The sequence below is a fragment of the Chelonia mydas genome, chromosome 11 (genome assembly GCF_015237465.2).
Source record: "Chelonia mydas isolate rCheMyd1 chromosome 11, rCheMyd1.pri.v2, whole genome shotgun sequence".
Lineage (NCBI taxonomy): Eukaryota > Metazoa > Chordata > Testudines > Cheloniidae > Chelonia > Chelonia mydas.
The window spans coordinates 38,087,778-38,106,926 of NC_051251.2; the positions used below are offsets into that span (position 1 = coordinate 38,087,778).

General features: G+C 42.2%; 1 protein-coding gene across 3 annotated transcripts in view; it reads right to left on the reverse strand.

Annotated features, from left to right (window-relative positions):
• Positions 1-19,149, reverse strand: part of LRP2 (LDL receptor related protein 2) — a 182,220-nt gene that overhangs the window by 64,467 nt on the left and 98,604 nt on the right. For all 3 annotated transcript variants that reach the window (XM_037912394.2, XM_043525116.1, XM_043525115.1), the window contains exons 36-44: positions 18,103-18,316; positions 16,126-16,365; positions 15,369-15,557; positions 12,908-13,828; positions 11,459-11,624; positions 9,826-9,984; positions 3,103-3,392; positions 748-951; positions 78-320 (exon numbers count right to left, since the gene is read on the reverse strand). In XM_037912394.2, coding sequence (XP_037768322.1) covers positions 78-320; positions 748-951; positions 3,103-3,392; positions 9,826-9,984; positions 11,459-11,624; positions 12,908-13,828; positions 15,369-15,557; positions 16,126-16,365; positions 18,103-18,316 — 2,626 coding nt within the window. The remainder of the gene's footprint in view (positions 1-77; positions 321-747; positions 952-3,102; positions 3,393-9,825; positions 9,985-11,458; positions 11,625-12,907; positions 13,829-15,368; positions 15,558-16,125; positions 16,366-18,102; positions 18,317-19,149) is intronic.

Below are 19,149 nucleotides of genomic sequence, written 5' to 3' on the forward strand. Positions count from 1 at the left end.
CAAGCAAAAATATTTGCCTCTTCTTTGGTCTAAAGAGTCAGATCCAAATATACAATAGGTAGTTATGATGAACTTACGGCAATTTCTCTCATCTGAAGTGCCATTATCATAACAGTTGTTTACACCATTGCAGACGTATTCAAGAGATATACACCTTCCATTATTGCAAGTAAATTCTGTGTGGGAGTCACAAGTTCGGAACAAGCAGCCCACCTCATCACTGTTGTCTCCACAGTCATTGTAGTGGTCGCAGCGGTAGTGATAAGGTACGCACCTCCCATTGCCACAGGTAAAAGCTGTTGGCTGACAGGTATGGAAAGCTAAAAGGGAATAAAAACAGGGAGGAAAAGTCATGGATACAATGTAAACTCAATTCTTTGACAAATGTAGCAAAGGAAAACACGCTTCACTTTTACCTGCCAGGGCAAACATCGCTGCAAAACGGACTGCATGAAAAGTAAAATACACGTTTTGAATTAGACAAAGTCAAAAGGTAAAGTCAGATAAACATGATTTAAAGTTAAAGGCATGCCTACAAATCCTTTCTTGTTTCTAATGCAGATTTGTTGTCATAATACACATGAAGATGCAGACGCAAAATCAGAGAGCAGGCAGGAGCCCGCTCCGAATTACTACCACATGACTCAATCCTACTGCCACCAGGCCAATGGGAAAAGTGCCACTGATGTCAGTGGGAGCAGGACTGAGCCCTGTGTCACTTTCCAACACAGTTATTAAAATGCTTACCACACACACTTTCCAGCTCATCGCTGCCATCCCCACAATCGTTATCATTGTCACATTTCCACCGCTCTGAGATGCATCGCCCATTAAGGCATGTGAAGAGCCCTCCTTCACACCTGGTACCATTGTCCACAATACAGTGCTTGTTATTATTGGCTAAATACCAGCGTCCTTCAGAAGGACACTGACACTCTGCGCCAGTAGGACCTGCATACATTTGAGACAAAAAAAGAAAAAAGGATGAGAGTATCAACACATTAAGATAAGCCTTCCATAAAATTATTCACAGCTACAGCATTCATTATTCTTGAACTATAACAGCTAGCTTTGTTGTATGTATCAGCCTTTTAAATAAGCAAGGCTACTGAGTCAGATTCCGATCTCAGTTCACCTGTGTCAATCCACTTAACTCCACAGCACTATTCAAGAGTTACGCTGAAGTAACTGAGCTCAAAATCTGGTGCACTGATTTATAATATTTGTTTGTCATAAATTCCATGAAATCTCTGGGCTGTTCTCAGTGTGATAACAAGTGCACTTTTTGGATCCAAGTGAGAAAGTATCCTGCTGTCAAAAATTAAGGCCACACCAGCTGAAGATCTGGCCCTTAAAACTGGAAAACATTAGACTAACTTTGTTCACATTGAAGTCAATGGGAGTTTTCCCTTTGCCTCCAGGCCAACAGTTACTGGGAGATAAGTGCCTAGGTGCTTTTGGAAATCCCACTAGGCACCTATCTGCATCTTTAGGAGCCTTTAAAAAACTTGCCCCGGGTGCTTTTAAAAATCCCTCCCCAAATTTATTTTCAGTTTCAGCTTGTGCCAAACTTGTACAACATTATCAACTTATTAAACCCACTCATTTTCTATTGGAAATTGGAATTTCAATTACCAAAGCTTTTAAAATAACACAACAAAACAAATGGAGATTGTACAGCAAGGGTTCTGAAAGAGTCTGGGAAATAATGGTAATGAAAAGATTTTGTAATACCATGTGATAAAGAAATCCAGATTATGACAAAATTTTAAATTTGCAGCATGAAATATTTAGTGATGTGGTACCATTCGGAGGTCCCAGTGTAATCTACTGGTGAGTATGTATTATAGGCCCCCTCTGTGCCGAATCCATAGAGGACAGGTGTCCAGTACAGCCCCAGCTAGAGTGCTTTAGCTCTAACTGTAGCAGCTCATGTAGTTCAATCCCTGGTGTGTCAGCCAAAATGGCAGCTGTCACATTAGCACAGAAAATTCAGTTTGTACAGTCTGGACCTCAATATATTTTAGTTTAGACCAGGAATGGGCAACTGTAGACATAGGGGAAACAGCCTGCTCACCAGATCATTTTATTTGGCCTGTCCATAGACAGCCAGTAAAAATATTATTCGGGAGGACTGAGCAGGGGCGTAGCCTGGGTGGGCCATAGCCCAACCAAGTAGCACCCCGGCCCACCCAAATCTGAGCACCAGGCACAACCACTTAAAGTGAGAGGGGTTACAGGGAGTACAGAGTGGAGAGAGTACCGGACTGGGAGCAGGAGCCCAGGCACTGAGTCGCAACACCACTCACTGGCCCAACCAACTCTGTCACTTATGCAGGGAAGGGCTCATGTCTCCTGGCTCTGGTTCCTGCCTTCCCATTGGCACCCATCTTCCACAGCCAATCTATCTGTCATCAGCCCTGACCCCTCCTAGCCGTGGGCGAGCCAGGGAACACTTCTGCCAACAGGGAGGCAGTAACCAGAGCTGGATGGTGTAATGTTCCTGCTGACATGACAGATTGGTGGCTGGGCCAAATTTGAGTGGTGCTGCGACTCTGTGCATGGTCTTTGCCTTCACTCTGTTCCCCCATAAACACAGACTCCCTGACATGGGGAACCCATACGTCAGGCTCCCCATCAGCACAGGCTCCAGCTCTGGCCCATGCTACCAAGGTCCGGTTAGTTCCTCCCTGTTGGCAGAGGTGTACCCTGCTCTCACCCACTACTTGAGGGTGCTGGGCAAAACCTGATGTGCTCTCAGCTCCCAAACAATCATCCAAGGGGGAGACAGTAACTGGAACTTGGTGGCATAGTGCAGAAAGGCTGATGGGGAAGCAGAGCCAAGCAGAGGGGTATGAGGCAGCAGCAGCTTTACTAAAAGACGGAACCCCTCAGTGACCCGGATCAATCTTCAAAAAAAAATTCTGTATAGCCTGCCCGGGCTTTTAGGGGATTTTGTGGTGCTATGCTACCTTAAAGTTGCCCATCCCTGGTTTAGGTGAATAAATATTTCAGCCATTCCCAAGTAATTTTTAAACCTAGCACTCCACCATACTATGAGTTCTGCTACAGTCAACATTATCATCAAACATAATAGTTTACCTGGTGCACAGATGTGACTGCAACCGCCATTAAACTGGTTGCAAGGATTGATGCACTGTTGTTGCTTACTTTTTGACCAAACATGAATATCCATTGGTCTTTGTGGCAGATTCATGATCATTACAATCTGATCTGAGCCATCGTATTTGTTAGCTCGGTAAATACTTCTGGTATTCCAATCTGTCCAGTAAATGTGTTGATCAAACAAGGTCATGGCAAATGGATATAGTGCAGTACTAATGATTACTTCACGATTGGAACCAGAAAGGGAGCATCGCTCAATCTTCTGTCTAAAATAAATAAGGAAATACTAAAGCTTTGAACTTTTACAGGTACCAGTACCTACTTAATTACACTCTGTGACCAGTTTCCACCAATTAAGTACTGGAGCATATTTAACTAAGATTTGTTATTAAATACAGTTTGAGGTCTCAGGGGCTTTTCAAACTACTGATTCAATAATGATGCAAAGTAATGACTTTGAAGCACTAATAAAATAATGTACTGGAAGCAATCAGTTTTTAGAAGAAAACTTCTAAACATTTAAGCTACACTATACATAACCAAAATGAGCACAAATTTCATGACAGAATTCTTTCCTTTGAAAGGATTCAAAATTCATGTAGCCTTGCACTAGGAGTACAATGGCACCATGAAAGGGAAAGATACTGTCTTTTTAGTGGGCACTGCTGAAGATCCAAATTCATGCTACCAGGAAATACATAGCAGATCACATACAAAATAAATACATAAATCTATGTGCTAAGTTTCCCACGAATAAATATATGAAAGAAGAAGAGTTGCTATAAAACAATCACAAATTCTTCTCTGTTGACCTTGGAGTTCAGGCTCCCCTCTGTAACAATGACCAGAACTAACGGAAGCAGGACCTCCCAGGCCCACAGGAGATATAAGCTCCAACCCTACAGATCCTGTGGCAAGCAGTGTCCCTGCTCCATACTGTCTACCCATCCTATCCCTAGCAGCGCTATTGACCCACCTGCACCTGCTTCCAGTGAAGGTCAGATAGTGCTGCTTCAGGAAGACTCAATTTATGCTACAGTTGCCGGTGCATTATTATGTAAAATTATTTTATCAGGCCACAAATGTTTGCAGCACTTAAGGCACACAGTTAAACAAGTTCCCTGCCTCACAGAGATTACAGTCCAAGCAGACAAGCCACACAAGAACAAAACACGAGATTACAGAAAAAGGAGGGTGTGGAAAGATTGTTGGCAGGAAGGATGACAAAGTAGGAAGGATTTCTAGAAGAAATGCATTTTGAGGAGGGATTTCAAGGAGGAGAGAGAAAGTGCTTGGTAAGAAAGGAGCATGGTATTGCTAGAAGCTGGGAGTGAGAAGAGAAAAAGGGAGCAGTGAGGAGAAAATACTTGGTGGAGTGTAGGGGAATTAGAGAAATTAGAGCAAATGTGAAGAGTGTATTATGCCCCAGGTAAAGGCTGCTGCCTGACTCCATTTCCCAGAATTCTGGTGATCAGACAACTCAGTGAGGTGTTATATACACATGGCAGGGCTTTGGTGACAGGAGAAAGAAGGTCATGTGAGTTCTCCTCCTCTCCTTCAAAGATGTGCCTGTGCAATTGCCATGCTTTTGCTTCTATCTTCACAGTGCAGTTAAAGGGAAGACAAGGCCCATCAAGGTTGCAGACACAGAAATACAGGTAGTAAAGCTATGTTTGTGTGTAGACTGTCAATGGAACTGAAAGGTTTTCTGAAAAATTACACTGTAAACGATAACATTCCCAGTGTCCAGAGGTGAGTTCAATGTTGCAGCTCCAGGACTAAGTCCCACCCTTCAATTTAACACCCAGACAAGCTCTTTCAAAGCTGTAGAAGCATGCAGGTAACCAATCATTAGCCTTAAGTGAATAACATGAACTTACATTAGCTAATCTTAGGGCAATTGTATGTTTAAGTCTCCCTTAGAGAAACACTTCAATTGTTACAAATTGCATTCTGGTCATTCACCAGACTACTAGGGTGGGCTGAATGAGGAGAGAAGCTGCTGACAGAAAGAAAATTATCATGTAAGAAATTTTTCCCTCTGCTGCATGGCTTCTCTCCTCCTTCATCACTAATGGGAAGTAAGAAACAGTGAATCATAGAAGTGGAGGAGGGGAAGATAAAGCAGAATTTTAATTATTATTACAAGATGAATAATAGGCAGACATACAAGTTACCTCATATAAAGCAAAAGCTTTGTAATTTAAGGAATTATGTGGGAACCAACCCAGTAGCACCTTCCTACCAAAATGCTCCCTCTGCAGAGCAATGAAAATCTATTTTGCAAATCTTCTTCAGATGAGCCTCAGACACTTTTCCCCACAATGCCAATAGGGACCTTCTGAGTGTACGACCTTGATTCGTACTCCATAAATAGTCTCCCAGATGCCTAGGATGTCAACTGATGAAGGATTTTAATGTCTTGCCTGCAGCAAGTTTGATGTCCTAAGGCCATGGCATTTTGGATAGAATGAGACATTTTGGGAATATCCATTTAGGTCACAACTTTCCAAGGGAGTGTAAGGATTGGAACAAAATGATGGAAACGTTGTTTCACAGGAGTTGTGAAAAGATGAACTAATCTTGATCAGAATGATTTCTGGAGCTACAAGAATAACCTTTTCCACTTGACAACAGCTATGTCGTTCTTGTACAGATAGAGGAACTAATTCCAACCCTGTCTTTTGGAAGTAATGGCAAGAAAAAAGCTGCACATAAGCTCGTCTAGTTTGGCCATTCTGATGAATTTTGACTCCTGATGATACTCATTGGAGAGTCTGGTGTATCTCCATGAAGAACACTGCTAGGGCTGGTACACACCTTTTTATGGTATTTGGTTGCTGGATTCTGACCAGTCATCTGGGAAAACCTGTAGTGTAGCTGAGATCATCAGAACTTTGTGATTATTAATTGTTTGTCGTAAATTAGTGGCCAGGGCCCCATTTGCTGGACACGGTACAAACAAAAAACAAAGAGACCATACTTGCCCCAAAGTGCCTTCTGTTTCCCCTCACACCAGAAATGAAATCTGACCTGGTTAAATTCTGTCTGGATACCAAACTGTATCAATGAGACTAATGGAGAAACCCTGCTGAACTGCACTTCTCTTCCCATGCCCAGGCTTTTAACTGGAGGTGGTCCAGGTCCAGATGAAGAAGGAGTCTTTCAGCAGATGTAATGGAGGTTCCTCAGTTGTTTATCAAATATAAAGTGCCTTCTGACCCATGGAGGATTAGGACTTCAACTCTACTTTTTCCTCTTTTCCACATCCTTTACGTGAACCATCTTGAAAGGCATCAGACTTTTCTCTAACCGTAACATTATGTCCATTGTCACAGAGAAACTTTGACCTCTGGTTATTCCCTGGTTTTGGAAGGGGTATAAATAAGGCTATGTTTTAGTCACTGATATTTTTAGTAAAAGTCACGGGCAGTAAACAAAAATTCACAGCCTGTGACCTGTCCATGACTTTTACTAAAAATACCAGTGAATAAAACTTGAGGGGCGGCTGCCCAGGGGCCCCGCGGGTGCTGGGGGAGGCACGAGCGGTGGCGGGGAGGGGCTGGATGGTTGGGTGGGGGCATGCAGCCTGGGACCCCCGTTGGTGTTGGGAGTTGGCAGGGCCAGAAGGCTCCCTACCTGGCTCCGTGCCAATGGGAGCTGCGAAGCGAGCTCTCTGGGCGGAGGCAGCGTGCAGAACTGCCTGGCCATGCCTCCGCCTAGCAGCTGAGTGAGGGGGATGTCGCCACTTCCAGGGAGCCCCCCAGGTAAGTGCCGCCCAGAGCCCGCCTCACCCCATCCTGTGCCCCAACCCCCTGCCCCCTCCCACACCCAAACTCTGCGGCTGGGGGCGGGGAGGCCAAGACTGCCCCAGCAGCAACTGGTGTGCCTCTGCGCAGGGGCTGCCTGAGCTGCCCCTGAGCCAGTCACACTGGCCGCTGCAGAAGTCACGGAAAGTCACAGAAAGTCACAGAATCCATGACTTCCGTGACCTCCGTGGCAAACTCACAGCCTTAGGTATAAACACTCATGCTTTGGAGCATAAACAACCCTCTAACTGGGAGTTAAGACAAAACTTCCCCTGTAGGCAAGTTGTTATATAATTTCCCTCTATAGGGTTTCTTGTACCTTCCTCTAAAGGATATGGTACTGGTCAATGTCAGAGACAGGACACCATACTTGATGGATCTGATCCTGCAAAACCAACATTATGGCTGTGCTCAGAAACACCGCTAACAGAGCTGTTGAAGTGAACTAAAAGGATGGGCATTCTGAGATACTGGAAATTGGTACAGCTCAAGGGGTGACCTTGAGAGACCTGCATGCTTTCCTTTTTCTGAGTGGAGGACCATAATCCCTGGGTCATCTTGTCTTCCAGGTATGCTTCCAACCCTCCAAGGTTTACTTTCATAGCAAGTATGCAAGGATCTCTAGGGAAAACTGAGTTGATTTTCAGCATGTTGTTTGTACTTACCTGTCCACAAGGGAGATCCAGATGTGATTCAGGAATGACGGTTAATTTTGTATTACATCTCCTCAGTGGTACCATGTTCTCAGGAGGACTATCTGAAGGCACATTGTGTGAAATCGGGGGATAACACAGATGCTTGGTACCAGCAAACACATTCACTTAGACAATTGGTTATGAATAAGCACTGCCAGGAAATGATTGATGCAATAAAGTTTGTATCTTTGTGAATATTTACCATAATGGTAAAATTACAGTCAGACCCATGCTTATTTTGACCTCTGGTTGAACAATTTTCTGCACTGGGCTCAAAAGATTTTTCTTGATTTTGATCAAGTGGTGGGGCTGAATTTTTTCCAGCAGCTGGCAAATTCTGAGTGAGTCTGTTTCTCTGGACAGGGCACAGGTTGTGATGTTGTCCGTGCCTGGGTATAGATGCCTAACTGGGGACCTGAGCCTTGCTGTGACTATTACCAGCCATTTCTTAGGATTCTGGATGCAGACGGCAGATTGAAAGAAAGAGTCTTGTACAGGAATTTTGATCTCTCATGTACAAATCCTCAGGAATTTGTTGGCTTAAGATGAAAAATTTATATAGGTCTTTCCTGGGGGGAGAGCAATCTCAAAATTTTGGAGGGTCTGTCTCCTGAATTTTGAACTTCAGGGATCAGCAACACTCAGTGGTTAATTTGTAATGCAAGAGGTGCTAGGGCACAAACAATTAGGTGCTCGGACTCAAGCATTTTTTTACTTTCATAACTGATGCAGCAAGCCCTGAGGTGCTGGGACTATGAACTGTCAAGCCTACAGGTGCCAGAGCTCAGCCCTTGACAAGCCCTGGAACAAATTAAGCACTGGCAACACAGCTGCTGCCTGAGGCAGGACTCCAGGGGTGCACCGGGCATCTGCATGCCCTGACAAAAGCATGCCGGGGGGGAATCCTGATAAAAAGCCCAGCAAATGCTCCTTCATGGAGGGAAGGCAAAGGAGAAAGGGTTTAAATCCTGGTTTTATACCACTTGCCCATTAACTACATTAATCACTGCCTTATGAATAGGATGTTTGCTTTTGCCTTTTTGAGGCCAGAGTCTTACTCTGGGGCAGGCTGTGACGGGTCTTCCTCTCTGTCTTGGCTAAGCCCTCCACAGTGGAGTCGCAGCTTCAGGCAAGGACTGACACCCTACACAGCTGTCCAATGCAAATCCCTATCCCCTAGCAGTGCAAGGGTCAGTAGCTTACAGCTCGCCTTCTCCAGCCTCCTGCCCTGGCAGAGTGAGGGTCAGCAGCTAGCTAGAGCACAGCTCGTCCTCCAAGGCTCTTGAAAAGCTGTGCACAGCACCTCTTGGACTTGGTTCAATGCCTGCAAGGCTTCTCTGCTGCTGTGAAGGGGAAAGGGGGCAGAGACAGCCGTGGAAGAGATGCTGTACTGGGGAACCCCAAGGGTTAGAGCCTCAATGCTCCAGTGACTCCTCACCTCAGGAAAGTCAGAGACACACACAAGCTGAAATGCAGTCACTATGCAGCATGAAAAAACTTTAAACTTAGAAAACAAAGTGGCTTAGAGAGACTGAACTGCCAACTTGTTCTGCTGCTGAAGGCAGAAATTCTGGTGGCCTGAGCTTGCGGGCGGGGTTTAGTCCCGGAGCCTCCAGCAACAACACTGGGCCATCTCCAAATGCCACAGTGAGAGGCACTGCCCATTAGTGATGAATGAAGAGAGAAGCTGTGCAGAAGCAATGTATAGATCAGAGAAGATGCTAAAATACTGCATTAAGAATCAGACAAATGAGCTAGCACAGCATTAGAGTAAATTTAACTCCATGTGAATTTCAGGAAACCCAGTAATTCTATGTGCCTGCAAATTACTAACATACATTGCTCTCAAAATCACAGGTCAATTCTAAGATTTGTTAGTTAATCAAAACTGCCAAGGAAGTCATGGAAGTTTTGATTGAGTAATGGTGGCGGAATTTGGTCCCTACAATTTTGGTTACCTGGTATAAGACAGAAACAACCATGTGATTAAACAATTACAGCACTACGTACTTACTGATTACTTTTCACAATGGAATTTAAAAACTATTAAATGATTATTAATGGGCCACAGTATAAAATGGTACCAAATGCATCTGAAGTGACAAAAAAAGGAGAAAAGAAATCTGAGCTCTGAAAGTAAAGTGTTATAATAAATTTCTTTTAAAAATCCTACCACAGACGAGACAGATACATACAGATGTGCATCAGCCCAGTAAAGCTGCTGTTCCTCATAGTCCAGGGTAAGTCCGTTTGGCCACACCAAATTGGTGCTTACAATAGGTATTCTGAAGTTTCCTCCAAGTGTAGCTCGTTCTATTTTAGCATTGGTACTCCAGTCAGTCCAGTACATGTATCTATCAATCAGACAATTGCAAAGTTATCTCTTTGGCAAACAAAATCCACAGGACTCAATTCTGTCGTAAGAGACATCCATTCTGGTCTCTCCTACTGAAGTCAAGAGTCAGCTGGAAATATATATGTGAGGGAAGAACTATCTCCATCAATTAGGACCCTGATTCTGCAATAGCAAGGACTACTGCACCCACGTGAAGCCCCACCACTTCTTGTGTGACCTTGGGAAAGTCACTGAATTTCTCTCCTTTGGTTTCTCCATCTGCAAAATAGTGCTAATAACATTATTTCCTAATTCAAAGGGCTGCTGTGAAGATAAATTCATGAATTCTTGTGAGGCACTCAGATAGTACGGGGTATTGGAATCATATAGGAATCTAAATAGGTAGATTTCCTTGGTGTGTCAACTAATCCTAGGGACATGCTACTCTCAGAGAAGCCTTATTTTGAACAACCACCACTTGGTCCTCTGCTCAGCTCAGTTGAGTGGTAGAGAGATACCTTCCCATTATCTTCTCTGTCTAGTTTGACCAATATCTGGTGCTGGATGCCTCTCCTTCCTGCTGGTATAGAGCTCTTTCTGGCACCTATCCAGATTGGCTAGCATTCTCTGTCAGATGAAGGAGTCTCTTGTGGGTCCTCTGGTTTCACCTGCAAAGCACTGTCTCATATTGTCTGCATATATCTGAATATACTTGCACATTCTGTTGCACTGGCCAGGAACAGAACACAGAACTCTGTGCAATTCACATAGTACCCTCAAGCTGTTATCTTCCAGCACACGTATTTCCAAACTTACATCATTTTTCTCCTCTATTTCTTTTCTAAAAATAGTATTACTCCCACTGTAGCCCGCACGATTTACCTCAGAGTGCCACTGCTTTTGTCTTTTTGAAAGTTAGTTGACAAAGCCAACTACCAAAGGTCTATATCTAAATTTAATCTTATATTTATACTACATCCAAAAAACCACAAATAAAGAATATCAAAGTTGCAAAGTCAAACACGCAAAAGATAAGAAATGCCAGAATTAAGGATCCCCATGCAACCTTAATTCTGACCCCTCCACTTCCTCCTCCACACTTGCACAGGCACCAGCAGGAGGAGCCTGAGTGCATAGCAGCTCTCAGTTCTGGTGCCCCGCACCACAGCAGCCAGAAACAACATTTGCAAGGAAAGTCCTGCTCAGCCCTGCAGCCTTGGATGCATGCCCAGTACCAAATTTGGCTGACAAACTCTTAAAAAGTCTCTACTAAACATGAGCAAACTCATATTTTTCAAAGACCAAATATGGGCAGTTTCCTCACAGGAACAGCAAAAAAACCCACATTGCTGAGAGCAGGGTGATCTCTCTGCCAAATGGGTCTAACAATGGGAAGTGTCGGGCATCCTTAACGATCAGCAGCACTACCAGCCCCACCTAATATAAAAATACAATTTTAATGAAAACTTTAGAAGAAAAAGAGAAAGACATACCCTCTGCAAGGATCTAGTACAATAGCTCTAGGGCGTGGAACACGGGCAACCACTGTGCGGTTAGATCCATCCACAGCCATTGAGCTGATAGTCTGGTTCAAATAGTCACTGTAATAAACTCTGTTACTGATCCAGTCAAAGGCTATGCCATCTGGAGTTCCCAACCCTTAAGAAAGGAGAACATCTCTTCATTACAACTTTCTGAAACATTGCCATACACTTCACCAAATCATCACCATCACAATGGGCCAAATCCTATGGTACTTATCCAGTTAAGATTCCATTGACATCAATGGGTGTTTGCCTAAATAAAAATCTAAGAAACTGGCCCTTATAAGGGCACGCAGTGGGAGTGGGTTCTCTCAGACACTTGGGTGGCCTACTTAAGGGCAAGAGGAATTGCAGTCTCTATCCCCCAGGAAGTGCAGGGACTCCTCCCACACTACTACTCTGGGAGTGCACAGTGCTCCAAAGGAGGCAGAGACAGGTGGGGAAGAGGCAGAGACATTGCCCTACTTTCTCTCTGCAGCCACCCTGGAGTGGGACCAAGGCAGTCAGGGCAGTAAGTTGTGCCCCTGGAATGGGTACAGCAACAGGCAGGATTCCAAGACAGAATCCCTCCTTGAGCTCTCCCAGGGGAGGTGCAGCCCCACCCTCACCCCCACCACTGGGCTACGCTGAAAAGCCCCCTAAGGACTTGGCCCAGTATGAACAACCAGTGTAACTCAGCAATTATGATGAGTAGCTCTGCTTTCTCAAAACACCCTGTAGCTCTTTTCAAGCTTTTTCTCTTCTCCATGTCTTCTTCCACCCCATCCTCTATGCACTGAAGGCCTTCTCTGAGCTGGTCTGCAAGATCACTATCCCCCTCCCACCATGAAATCTCTGTCGAAGACCCACTTCCCCGGTGACACCTACAAGAACCCAAGATGACTGGTAATGCCAAGGGTGACAGGAAACTGCAGATATTCTATAGTAATTAAAAAAAAATTAAAAACCCAGAACATTGTGGTACCCAACACTGTATTATCAAGACATGGCCAAACACCACCTTGAACACTCTGCTTGTACGTTACATCCAGCTAACCTTTCATCTGTCTGTTTTGTCCTTTTATATTGTACGTTCTTTGGGGCAGGGACTATGCCTTCCCATATGTTGGTTCAGTGCTCATTACATTGTGGGAACTGCTGGAAACAAACAATAATAGTACTAACTAGTCTTATACTTTCATAGTTTGTGTGAGTACTGATAAAGATGGAGTAAAAACCTGAAAGGAGGGAAAAAACTAAGCAGAAATGTCAACAGAAGCTTTCAAGAGAATATCTTAACTCAACAGTCTGTCTTGATCATTAGAATAAACATACTGTAACTATTTAACTAATGATCAGGTGCTATAATCCTATCTGGTTAATATCCAGTTAGTTTAGATCAAGTTTAATGGCATTTACCTGACGCAACTATAGTTGGAGTGCCAGTTCCTGAGTAAATATTAATGTAACTGATTTTTCCTGTTCCAGCTGGAGAACTTTGTGTAAAATATATTCTGTTGTTCATGCTGTCAAAATCTAGAGCCACTGCAGTTCTTAACACATTCACTGTGCGAAATGGGGGGCTGTGATTCTCGGGATCGAGCTGTATGCTTCTAAGTGCATTCTCAAGGGCAAAAATCAAGTAGTCGTCTGTTGAAATGGAACATCTCTTGCCATCACTTCCTAGTGTGCCAAAGGCACACCCACATTTAGGCGTCTGCAGATCAGGCAAGGCAAAACACAAATGAGAACAACCTCCATTGTTCTCCAAACAAGGATTGTTGTTGATACTGAGGGGAGACCGTGGTTGAAAACGGCTGTCGTAAATGGTAACATCTCTTAGCCAATTAATATTGTCTCGTATAACTGTTGGCTGCTCAGTGTTGCCTGGCTCTTTGCTGGCTTGGAAGACTTTTTTCAGGTTCCTGTCCACCCAGATCATAGAATTTTCAAAGATGGTGATGCCATATGGTGTTGGGTAGCGACTACCATAGCGAACAATTTCTGCCTCACCCCTATCAGGGTGAATTCTTGCGATCATATCTAAAGAATCATCAACCCAATAAACATAGCCATTGCTGTGATCTACTGCCAAGCCACGAGGTGTGACAATGCCTTCAGACACAAGCACTGTTCTGTTGGTGCAGTCAAGAAACGCACGTTCAATCTTTGGATTCTGTCCATAATCTGCCCAGAAGAGGTATCTGTTTTTTGGGTCTACTACTATATGCCTTGGCATATCCACTGTGGTTTTCAGGAGAACACGTCGATAAGTAGTGTTTAAACGCAAAACTTCTACAAAAGTCTCTGTCAGGAAAGCGTTTGTAAAATAAAGGTTTCCTGTATTTGGAAAAAAAAAAGATAAAATACAATTTAATTCAAAACCAGAGAAACACAAGCTGGTACCTTCAAATGGTGATCAAAAAATGAATCATAAAATTATGATAAGCAAAGACCCAAGTATTTATCTGGTTAGGGCATTTGCTTCTTCAGAAAGAACTTTAAAAATAGATGCTCAACTGTGAAGAATTAGACAAACAGTACCACAAAATAACATCATTCAAATTCTGCCCTGGATTCATTCATCCATCCTTACTAACTTCAGTGGGCTGCATGGGCATAATTGAGACAGAATTTGGCCCATTCATATAGCTCATCATCATGGTTTCATGTAACAATATCTATTTAGTTCAAAGGTCTTATTTTATTACATTGCTTCAAATCAACATTAACATTTTTTCCTTAGCATTTTATTTGAAACTAAAGACACTATGTCTATACATACACCACTGGTGACGGCAAGTAGTATATGTGCAATGCATGCCACAGTGAAAAGCACACACCCTGAGGTGTGTAGCTACACATGCCAGTGACAGGCTCTGGGAGAGGGAAGGCAGAGGGGAAATGCTTCAGCAGCTCCCTGCTGACGGAGCCTTTCACTGAGGTGAGGAAAGGCTGAGCCTTTCCCCGCAGCCTTCCCCTGCAAGAGCCATTCTCCACTATTGGAGTCAGTCCCTTCTGTGGAGAAGGGCTCCAGCAGCGGGGAACTGGCAGAGCCTTTCCCCACTGCTTCACCCCTGCCAGAGCCTTTCCCCACTGCCAGAGTCTTTCCCTGCAGCAGGGATGGGAGCTGCCAGAGACTTTCCCAGTGGTGGAGAAGAGTTTCTGCAGTGGTGAGGGAGCTGGCAGAATCTTTCCACACAACTGGAGTCTTTTCTGGAGCAGGGAAAGACTCCAGCAGCATGACACTACGCTGTTAAAAACAGCAGTTTAGATGGGGACACAGGTTTGGATGTGTACAGAGCCATGTAGGGTAAATAGTCGGGTACATATCCACACCCTTCAGGCATGTCTGTAGTCTACTAAGCTAAGCCATGCCTCACCATCTATACTGCTATTTATACCCATGTGTATGTACACTACACACCACCAAAAGACGGGTGCAGCATAGACACAGTTGGAAGAAATTACACCAAAGAAACAAAAACAAATGTATGCACTTGACAATGATCTCCTGTTTAGTGTTAAATGAATAAATGCTTTCTAAAAAGTTGGTATTTGCATTAATTATAACTTGCTGTTTGATTTAACTTGCAATATTAATTGGAAAGTATGGTTTTAAGTCTACAGCTTAGAGCCAAATTCTGTCCTCTACTTTGTTCATTCAACTCCTACTGTAATCAATGGGACTGCTTCCCTTCATACATTTTTTTCATTTTAAAACCACTCTGCATATACAGCACTACCTAAAAGCACACGTTTTCCCTTTGAAATGTTTCCATGAGTTCCTTTTTCTATAAAACTAATTAGTCTAAAGATTCCTACGACATATACAGAAAAACTTTTATTATAAATTCAGCTATGCAGCAGTTCTGCTTACCTGCTACCCAATCAATTGCAATGCCACGGATTCCATTTCGTCCTATTCCATTTGTAATAACGTTTCTAAAATAAGAACCATCCGGCTTAATTTTACGTATTGCATTCTGAGAAGAAACAGTGCTGCTGAAGTCACACCAGTAAATGAAACCAGAAGGCATGTGAACATCCACATGAAGTGCATTTCGTCCTGAAACATTTTTAAAAAGCAATCAATTATTTTTAATATAAAGTATTTTATTTAAAATTTGTGGTTTATGTTATTTGCAAAGGACAAGTGAATTGAGGTTTACAATCTCATGGCATAAAATCTACCGTCAATTTACATTGCCATGGTACTCTTTATATGTAAACATTCAGATAAGATCATATAACTGGCTTCTCTGTTAATGTGCAGAGCATCGTATATATTATGGCTCAGTTGTTCAATATTTAAAATAGTGCATGAGAATATTAAACTAATGAAGTCTGATTATTACAGTGTGCTAAAATTAAATTCACAAACTACATCTGCAAAAAGAGGTTGTCTTCTGAAAATGTAGGCCTTTATGTGGAGATCAGTACATGCCACTGAATTGTATGCATTCCTTACCTCCATGGCATGATGCCTAGGCAATATTATTATTCAGTATATTAGTCTCGTTGTTAAATACACCATATGTCAGATAGGCAATCCCCAGAGCATTACAAATCTTTAACAGAAAATGACAACATTAGCCATAAAGAGATTTTTCTCATCTACTACTATCTTCACATACCTCTTCCTGCCAACGGCACCATGGCTTCAGAGTGATCAGATGTCTCTAAGCTAAATCCTTTAATTGCGGACAGCATGGAAACAATTACAAAGGAACTGTATGGGGAACAAGTCCTGTTATCAGGATTTAGCTGGAAGCCAGTAGCACAGGCACAGGAAAATAGCCCACCAGGCACAGGCAGACAAAGCTGCTGACAAACTCCAATATTGTTACTGCAGCCATTCGACAAACCAGCAGAATCTGTGTCGGAAACAAACAGATGCATGTAAAACCTCAACAGTGCAGCTGTTCATTATAAACTCTCGTTGTTCTAGAATAAAATGTGTACACACCACAAGCTTATCAGGAAAGTGACTAACAACAATAAGCAGCTAGCAACAGTAAGAATCTTAATAATTTTGAACTGTGGCAAATAAATAATAAAATAATCGCCCGGATTCCTCTCACCTAAGATGAAGAGATCTTCAGTAGAGCATATTTTTTCAGGATCAGATATGACTCTCATATAAATTTGAAGTAAACTAGCTAATAAAATTCCAGAATTAATTATTCAGTTAAAATTACAGCTGTAAACTTACTGTAAAAACAAATGAGACAGCAAAATCCTAACTGGATAACCGCACAACTAATTATTAGAGCTGGGAAATGCCTCAGATGATTGTCCTCAAATAAAAAAAACAAAATTTGCTTTGCAAGTATTCATACCCCTTTGTGTTCTATTCCTGAGAATATTCAAGCAAATGAGGTTATATCCAGGAATGTTCATGAAAACAGAGAATTTTACAGGAATATTAGAACATCCAGCGAAACTGAATTTTTGAACTCAGAAATACACTTTCACAGAAACTTACTTCAATAAATTGTGCTCTTTCAGTCAGAAAAAAATGACACCATCATCTGACCAATGTTTCTTATGAAAATTAACCACATGGATGGCATTTCAATACCAAATAATCTAATAAAATGCTGAGATTTATTCACAGAAATTATTAGGTGAATAATTTTGAAAAAGGAACACACTAGAGAAAACTGAAAACTGCTCATGGACAATTTGCAAGTAGAAAAGGATGCTAAAATTCACAGCAAAATATTATTCACTGTGAATTAATCAACTAGTTCTACAAATTACTTGAGGACATTTGAGCACAGAAATGAATAAACTGACTAGCAAGGAGCCCAATGTCAAAACTAGAGCATAACACCCTTGGACATTGTGGAAGTTCAGATCTCAACTATGCATGTGACAACGATCTCTACAATCAATGAGAACTCCCTTCTCTCCCAGAAAAAGTTAACACAGCCTGTGTAAGTATAGAGCAGTGAAAGTTAATGTACTTGAATTCCATACTGCACTACTAGAAATCATACTGAAATAAAAACTAACAAAAACAACCCTAAACTACATTCATACATTTTAAGGCCAGAAAGGACCATTATGATCATCTCCTCTGAGCTCCAATAAATATTTTGAAACTCTTAAAATAGAGATACCTACATGAGAACTATAGAAATATTTGAAAATGCAATAACATTAGTCTCAGAACTACAAATACAAAATAGTATTAAAATGTTGTGATGAAGACATATATAAATCCTACTGTGCATCCCATAAGTAAGTTCATGTTTTATCAACATATCATCAAAGCCGACAAGACTAAAATTAGCCCTACCCACTTAGTTTGGTTTCAAAGGAATGCTCTTGTAGAGCATTACTCTTGTATACTTCAGTAATCTGACTGAACAGAAATGAGCAGACAAATACTGTAGAGCTGAGGAATGCGGCTATACACTTCTATGCACCTGCATGATGTGTAAAGATGCTCTGAGAAACCCAAACCACCACCTGACTAATTTATGGTTTGCCATGCCGTCTTGTTGGCAATTTAATAATGTTTCGGATTCTTGTTTTGAGGATGGTAGATTTTTCAAAATTAAGGCTTCCTGACTCTGCCTCTTTAAATTGTAGCAAATACTCACTGTCTCTATAATACACTCGTAGGCACTTCAGTCTTGGAACATTGTCTCTCATCACCACTTTGTTCGCTCCAGTGGACTTGTCAACCCGCTCAATGACCTCATAATCTCGATCAGTATAGTACAGAAAGGAATCATAGACAGCGATTCCCCATGGGTGAGACAGATGAAGAACCAGGGTCACACGATTTGTACCATCCACATTGCCTTTTTCAATCTAAGAGATCAGTTAGAATTTAATTAGAATTTTATACATGCTGATAAACTCTGTGAACAGAAATCTATGCATTTTCCTTGGGTTTGGGGCGAGAATTGGGTTTTTTTTAGAACTATTCTTTTCTTTCCATTAAAATTTAACAAACTTGTCATTTTTCAAAACAGCTAATGGCAATCTAAAATAAAAGCCTCTTTGGAGAAAAGAAAAAAGTATAATTATATAAGAGCAAAGTTAATGTTAGTAAAAATATTATTCACACATGTCTCATTAACACACACAAGTATTTTAATGTACTTTATTCTTTTTTTTAAGTGGGCACCACTACCTGCAGTAGTTCTCAAACTTTTGTACTGGTGACCCCTTTTACATAGCAAGCCTCTGTGTGCACCCCCCCTTAGAAATTAAAAACACTTTTGTACATATTTAACACCATTATAAATGTTGGAGGCAAAGCGGGGTTTAGGGTGGAGGCTGATAGCTCGCGACCCCCTGAGGGGTGCCAATCCCCAGTTTAAAAACCCCTGTGCTAGAAGGATACACTCTGTTCAATAAAACCGGCAGAATGGAGTGAATAGTTCACACATTTTCTCTCGCAAACTTTGATGTCATTCATGGAAAGCCTGTTCTAACTAATGCCCTCCTGGACCTCACAGGTACACCCATGATAGTTATGAATCAGAAAGATACGTTCCTGCTCACACTGAGAGATTCCTCTGGACTCTGCCTGACCCACAGCAGCATATATGAGCAGGATATAGGAGCCCTCGAGGGGTCAATTGTCCAGTAGTCAAAAATCACTGGAGGAAACACTATGGCTTTTTTAATGTTATGGA